Source organism: Medicago truncatula, chromosome 7 (genome assembly GCF_003473485.1).
Source record: "Medicago truncatula cultivar Jemalong A17 chromosome 7, MtrunA17r5.0-ANR, whole genome shotgun sequence".
NCBI lineage: Eukaryota > Viridiplantae > Streptophyta > Magnoliopsida > Fabales > Fabaceae > Medicago > Medicago truncatula.
The window spans coordinates 28,591,160-28,599,073 of NC_053048.1; the positions used below are offsets into that span (position 1 = coordinate 28,591,160).

The following is a 7,914-nucleotide window of genomic DNA, read 5'->3' on the forward strand; positions in this document are numbered from 1 at the left end:
TGCACGTTCATCACGCCTAAGGACGGACAAGTTCTAATTTATGAAAAAATATTGGTCACACATGTGTAAAATTCTGGTCATCCGTGCCATATATTTGGCTAGTTTATCATTCCCATGTGTAACTAATCCTGTTTTATGAGAATCGAACACATAATTTCATCTGAACACTGCACTAAAAGCCTTTCCAACCAGAAATAATTAGTTTTACAACATGCACGTTCATCACGCCTAATGTCGGACAAGTTCTAATTTATGAAAAATTAGTGGTCACACATGTGTAAAATTCTGGTCATACGTGCCATATATTTGGCTAGTTTATCATTCCCATGTGTAACTAATCCTGTTTTATGAGAATCGAACACATAATCTCATCTGAACACTGCACTAAAAGCCTTTCCAACCAGAAATAATTAGTTTTACAACATGCACGTTCATCACGCCTAAGGACGGACAAGTTCTAATTTATGAAAAAATAGTGGTCACACATGTGTAAAATTCTGGTCATCCGTGCCATATATTTGGCTAGTTTATCATTCCCATGTGTAACTAATCCTGTTTTATGAGAATCGAACACATAATTTCATCTGAACACTGCACTAAAAGCCTTTCCAACCAGAAATAATTAGTTTTACAACATGCACGTTCATCACGCCTAATGTAGGACAAGTTCTAATTTATGAAAAATTAGTGGTCACACATGTGTAAAATTCTGGTCATACGTGCCATATATTTGGCTAGTTTATCATTCCCATGTGTAACTAATCCTGTTTTATGAGAATCGAACACATAATCTCATCTGAACACTGCACTAAAAGCCTTTCCAACCAGAAATAATTAGTTTTACAACATGCACGTTCATCACGCCTAATGTCGGACAAGTTCTAATTTATGAAAAAATAGTGGTCACACATGTGTAAAATTCTGGTCATACGTGCCATATATTTGGCTAGTTTATCATTCCCATGTGTAACTAATCCTGTTTTATGAGAATCGAACACATAATCTCATCTGAACACTGCACTAAAAGCCTTTCCAACCAGAAATAATTAGTTTTACAACATGCACGTTCATCACGCCTAATGTCGGACAAGTTCTAATTTATGCAAAATTAGTGGTCACACATGTGTAAAATTCTGGTCATGCGTGCCATATATTTGGCTAGTTTATCATTCCCATGTGTAACTAATCCTGTTTTATGAGAATCGAACACATAATCTCATCTGAACACTGCACTAAAAGCCTTTCCAACCAGAAATAATTAGTTTTACAACATGCACGTTCATCACGCCTAATGTCGGACAAGTTCTAATTTATGCAAAAATAGTGGTCACACATGTGTAAAATTCTGGTCATGCGTGCCATATATTTGGCTAGTTTATCATTCCCATGTGTAACTAATCCTGTTTTATGAGAATCGAACACATAATCTCATCTGAACACTGCACTAAAAGCCTTTCCAACCAGAAATAATTAGTTTTACAACATGCACGTTCATCACGCCTAAGGACGGACAAGTTCTAATAATAAAACATAACAACAAACCTCCCAATAAAATTAATTATATAACAGGCACAGTGAGTGACTCATTAAAATGTAGGAAAGTTCAACAATGTTAATAACTAACAACATATGGTGTTTCCATTAATATTATAGGTGCGACATTGTCCTACTAAATAAAAAATAGCATCAAAAAACATCTACATTGCAATCATATCAAAACACTACACTAATTTAAATCTTCTTCTTGATGCGTCCATCCTTCACCCATGGGGAAAGCAGAACCCTACTTTTTACACGGTTTCTTGGCTTGTCCTTAATTCTAGTTAAGAGATTTGATGCAGGCTGTGGTTCACAATATGATACATTTGCCACCTCTCTTTCAATAACTCTTTCAATCTCATCCATGGAGACGTCCTCATGGACACCTTCATCATTGAAGACACCTTCGTCCACATAACTAGATTGTGCACTACCGTATAACTTCTTCATCTCTCTAGTTTCCGATTCAAGAAGAGATATCCTTGCGGAAAGTCCTTTGTTTGCTTCACCCAACAGGCGATTGTTAACAATTAACTGACTAATAATAGGATCTGGTCTCCATTTAATATATCCACTTGGCGCTCGATCTAACGCCTCCCTCACAACTTCATTTGCAACCTCTTCTTTAGTTGCACTTAACTCTTCAATAACCTGTCAAGGTTGATACAATATAAATATTAATGAACTATTGACACCGCTTAAACCCTATATACAAAATTCATATAGTTAAATATAAATAATAATATTTATTCAACCTTACCAAATAATTATCAAGCAAGTGTGATATATTTTTGCCAACCAAACTAACACCACGCGCCTTCATAAATCGTGGAAACGTCAATGGAGAATCATGATAACTTCGTTCGTATCCTAGTACATGCTCTAGAGCCCATACCTATATACACATATATAATACGACTATTATAATTTAATAAAAATAATTAAATTAAATTAAATTGTTGCCATAAAATGGCATGAAGACAAAGACTGGCCTATAAAACAAACACTCTTTCATCTCCTATAAAACTTCATCCTATGTCATATAGAGTTATAAGTTGATATACTCAAATTCAACGACAATCATCTGTATTTAAAAGTGCTTACAAATTATTACTACATTTTAATGTGAGTTACACTTGTTTAAGTCACAGTTACTAACAAGCTCTAAATATCAATGAATAAAAGATCAATTATAATCATGTCATAATATGGCATGAAGACAAATACTAAACATCAAATTAAAGTTAAACTTCACAATTTTTTATGTAACCCAACATAACTTGAAATCAATACTCAAGGTCACAATCATAATACAATATTAAGTAGATGCAAAACTTTTATAGATAAATGACGCAACAAGTCTATAGCAGAATTAGTAACAACCAACATACAATTCATAACAATTTCTTTTCATTCAGAAAACAACAATCAAGCCCACAACTCTTAATTTCATATTCAATCGCAATTCGCAATTCGCACCATCATAAAATATGCTTAAACATCAAGTCAAGAAATTATGAAGAAAAAGAAGCAGCATTATGAGGATATATCAACCTTAGAATCCAAAAACTCAAACTCAAGAAACTCTTGTAATATATAAACTATGTTAGATTTCATTCTTGACATATATATTATACTCTTCACATAAGAGATATATGATGGCAAAGAGTGGCCTATAAACGTATAAAATGATCATACAATAACATACCTGTAATACAAGAGCGCATCCCTTAATCTGTAACCGTGAAGAATTTTTTCCATCACAAAAAAGAGGCGCTACTCGATTTAAACTGCAAGCAAGAGTTTCATAAACAGCGACACCCCAATTGTATCTCCCAAGGCAGTTCAAGTCGTCTAACATTTTTAGGCACCAACCACTAACCTTAACACTTGAATTTGGAAAGTAGAACTCGGCAAAACCAAGAAGTAAATAAAGTCGGCAAAACTTCTCAAGATCTTCGTCTCCTTCCATATTAATAATTTTAGCATAAATTGTTTTTACATTGATGACTTCATTATCAAACATTGCTTTCGTAGTGGATGTAGGGTCATTTTTGAAGTTCACCTTTTCACCTATTATACGAAGTCCTAATGCAAAACATACATCTAAAGGTGTAAACCGTATTATCCGACCTTGTATAGCAAACCCCCCACTCCTATCATCCCATCTTTCCACCAATTCTTCAAGCAAATTTTCAGATATTTTTAATTTCTTAGGCAAACTCAATAACCATTTAAAAGGTGTTTTCTGAATTTCAGACCTTTGAAGTTCGGTAAGCTTCTCGTTGACTTTAGTAATATACTTCGACTTACATTCATGCCTGAGACGTAACTGTAATAAACAAGAATTCCAAAGGCGACATATAAGGAAAGACATTAACAAAAACACAAAAGACTAATGAAATCAAACAAACTAATTGACATTCATCACATACACATACCATTTTGTTGGCTAGACAATGGTAGAATTACCACGGGAACAGATGCAATTGTTATTAGTGGTTGAGAAGACTACAACAGATGCAATTGTTATTGTCAATCAAGTGAATTGTTACTGTAAAAGTAAAAAAATATATATAAAGGCGTGTCATCTTCACAACTTAGATAATTTAGTTTACCATCAAATGCAATCTTAAAATTATTTAGTTTACTGTCAAATGCAATCTTGAATAATTTAGTTCACATCCACTACTATTATGTCTAGCTTTTATCTGAATGAATGACCATGTAATTTTGTCTATGAATATTAAGAATTGACTATTGAATATCAATGAATGACTTGCTTCAAATGTCTTAGGAAAATTGAATTGCTGAATTTGAGATTCAGATTTTTTTTTAAATTGGATTCAACTAGTTTGATATTTACTTAATGATGAATATGATAAAAAATAGTTCCAAGGAAAAAAAATTACTCTCGTGCATTACATCAGAAACAACCAAACAAGAGAACCAAATCAAAATACTCATCACCAACTCAAAAATAATCGCGTTTGAAAGTAGGTAAAATAACAAACCATAACGTCACAATATAAAGACATAATAAGAAGCCAACAAAACAGGACAAGAATTGCCTGGAGTCATGGTTTCCTACATTCAGCAAGTAAGCAAAATCATCATTAAGTAAATATCAAACCAGATGAATCTCAATTTCAACAATTCAATTTTCATAGACAATTGAAGCAAGTCATGCATTGATATTCATAACTCAATTCTTAATATTCATAAACAACATTACATGGTCATTCATTCAGATAAAAGCTAGACATAATAGTAATTTGCCTAAGTATTATAATTTAGAACCTAGTAATTCACGTGTGGTCGTGGTACACTCTGTGAAAACGATATCGGTGGCTGCCGTGACCGTTTTGTAACGGCGAAATCGCACTACAACCTTTTTTTAAAACCTTTTTGGTTAATAACTATGTCTGCTACCATATATGTTTATTATCTTTGATTTTCATACACCAGATTATTTTAAAAAATCAATTTCTAACATACAGTTTTCTTTAATAATTGAACTCTATGAATTTACCAAGAGACTAAACCAAACTTCAAACACTGTCAACAAACTTTATCACTCAATAAAACATTGAGAGAAATACTTAAATTTGTTTCAAAGAAATGCTTAAATCTAATTCAAATTAGATCTCAATTCAAATTAGATCTCACCGAGGAGCAAAGAACATTAGATCACCCAAGATCTCAGTGAAGAACTTACATAAATCACAAAATGTAACAGCCAAGACGAAGAGGAATATGGAAGAAAATACCTGAGTTGAAAAAGGAACACTGTGAAAGAGATCATCGGAGATGGAGCAGGAGACGGCGGCGCGCGGCTAGGGTTGAACGGAAGATGGAGCAGGAGACGGCGGCCGACGGCGTGCGGCTAAGGTTGAACGGAATGAAGGGTGTGCCGGAATGAATGGTGGTGGCGGAATGAAGGGGAATGGATGGAACAAGGGTGAAAGAGAAGTTTTCACGATGAATTGAAATGAGAGAGTGAGAGAGGTACGGCTGATTTTTTTTTTTTTTTTGTCAGCTTTGATTTTTTTTGACATGGAAGTGATTGGGTTTTTTTATTATTAATTTTATGCCACATAAGAGTGGTATAAGGTGTGTTGCCACCTATGGTGGTACACCTATCACTGCTCATTGAAAAGTGCAGTTGGTAATAAATTGAGAAGGCAAATGATATTTTGTTTGAAAAAGTGTTGGTGAAACAATAAAAAATAACAAAGGCTACCGTGGTTTAGTTTGGCAACTGTGGAAAAGTAGGATACCAATTGTTGATGCAATATCAATGCTCCCCTGACACACAGTGTGACATGTAGACCAAAAAAGGCAAAAGACACCATGGATAATCATGCTCTTAGAGGCGTTGTTATGTCAGATTTTACTTTCTTTTCTATTTTATTTTCTCAAACTCATGAGTATAAAATTTTCACTATATATGATTATGATATTTAGTTTGTTGCCAAGTCAAGTTGAAGCAATGCTTCCATTTGCTTTGGTGCAAAAACAAACACTGATGCAATGCAGGGTTGGAAATGGTGTTCCATTAAAAGAGACATTCTAGATGTCAATGGAATTAATGGCAAATCAAATTTTATTAGATTGCACATTTATTTGTAAATAGTCAAATAATCATTCTATCAATTAGCATAATTAGCTGTAAATGTATATATGTCAGTTTAGCTAATTTAGTGGGTTGAAAGTCAACTTAAAAGCTTGTAATTGCATTGTATTTATATGAGAAATCAGAATGAAGAGGGACACAGTTTTGACCCTCATTTCTCTTAGTCTCTCTGAGTTTAAACATCCCTCATTTCTTAGTTTCTTTGAGTCTAACATGGTATCAGCCTAGGTTACAATCCAAGAACCTAGTCTGTTTTTCTTTTCTTTTCACTTCTGTGTCTCGGTTATTCGTTTCCCAGTCCAGATTAACCTCTCATTCTTGTTCAATACCTATTTTCATAGTCACATGTCTACCGAAAAGCATGAAATCTTGGTGGTTCGCCTTAATGGCAAAAACTACTCAACTTGGGCATTCCATTTCGAGATATTTGTCACGGGAAAAGATTTGTGGGGTCATCTTGATGGCAGCACTCTAGTTCCTGACAAATTGAAAGATAAGGTTACACATGCCAAATGGGTAGTCAAAGATGCTCAAGTCATGTCCTGGGTCCTAGGTTCTGTTGATCCAAACATTGTCCTGAATCTCCGACCTTACAAAACAGCAGCCACAATGTGGAATTACTTGAAGAAAGTCTACAATCAGAACAACGCCGCTCGAAGATTCCAACTTGAACACGACATAGCCTTATTTAAACAAGATAGTCTCTCCATCTCTGAATTTTACTCTCAATTCATGAATCTTTGGGCTGAATATACTGAGATAGTTTATGCAGACTTAACTTCTGAAGGTTTAAGTTCTGTACAATCTGTTCATGAAACTACCAAGCGAGATCAATTTCTTATGAAATTGAGATCTGAATTTGAAGGTATTCGGTCCAATCTCATGCATAGAAACCCTGTACCATCATTGGATACATGTTTCAATGATCTGTTACGTGAAGAACAACGTCTGCTGACATAGTCCATCATTGAAGATCAAAAAGTGTCTACTGTTCTAGTGGCTTATGTGGCACGAGGAAAGACAAGAAGTCATGACATGAGTGTTGTTCAATGTTTCTGTTGCAAGAAATTGGGACATTATGCTTCAAACTGTCCAGACAAAGTCTGCAACTACTGCAAAAAAGACAGACATATTCTGAAGGAATGCCCAATAAGGCCACCAAGGAGAAATGTCACAGCCTTTACAACCTTGGTTGATTCATCTATTCCTAGCAACTCGGTCAATCCAGCACCGGTTCAGCAAAATGCTCCTACTGCTTCATCAGTGACCCCTTAAATGATTCAACAAATGATCATTTATGCCTTCTCTACTCTAGGAATCTCAGGTAAATCCTCTTCCTCATGGTACTTTGATTCGGGGGCTTCCAATCACATCACCAGCAATGCCCAATTTCTTACTAATATCAAAAAATATTTTGGAAATCTCAAGATACATACTGCTGATGGAAATCAGTTACCTATCACAGCCACCGGTGATATTTCTTCATCTCTAACAAATGTTTTTGTCTCTCCTGGTCTCACTAGTAATCTCATTTCGGTTGGTCAATTAGTCGAGAATGACTATCAAGTACAGTTCTCACAATCTGGTTGTCTTGTGCAGGATCAACAATCAGGGAAGATAATCGCGAAGGGGCCTAAAGTTGGACGTCTTTTCCCAATCCAGTTTTCATTGCCTCAAAGTCTTTCTTTGCCTTTACTTTCTTGTAATTCTGCTATTGTTGATCACCAAGTGTGGCATAA

At 34.8% G+C, this 7,914-nt stretch overlaps 1 protein-coding gene across 1 annotated transcript; it reads right to left on the reverse strand.

The window, feature by feature from the left end:
* Nucleotides 1-1,615: 1,615 nt before the first annotated feature.
* Nucleotides 1,616-4,050, reverse strand: LOC112417495 (uncharacterized). Its single transcript, XM_039827232.1, has 3 exons — nucleotides 3,248-4,050; nucleotides 2,300-2,434; nucleotides 1,616-2,190 (listed from the first exon to the last, which is right to left on the reverse strand). Exons 1-3 carry the CDS (start codon nucleotides 3,914-3,916, stop codon nucleotides 1,732-1,734), a joined length of 1,263 nt encoding a protein of 420 aa, XP_039683166.1. The 5' UTR covers nucleotides 3,917-4,050; the 3' UTR covers nucleotides 1,616-1,731.
* Nucleotides 4,051-7,914: the final 3,864 nt, after the last annotated feature.

Coding starts and splice junctions, on each gene's coding strand:
- LOC112417495 (XM_039827232.1), bottom strand. CDS start 3,916: ATGTCTTTCCTTATATGTCGCCTTTGGAATTCTTGTTTATTACAGTTA. Junction 2,435..3,247: donor GATGCGCTCTTGTATTACAG/GTATGTTATTGT, acceptor ATGTGTATATAG/GTATGGGCTCTAGAGCATGT. Junction 2,191..2,299: donor ACTTGCTTGATAATTATTTG/GTAAGGTTGAAT, acceptor CAACCTTGACAG/GTTATTGAAGAGTTAAGTGC.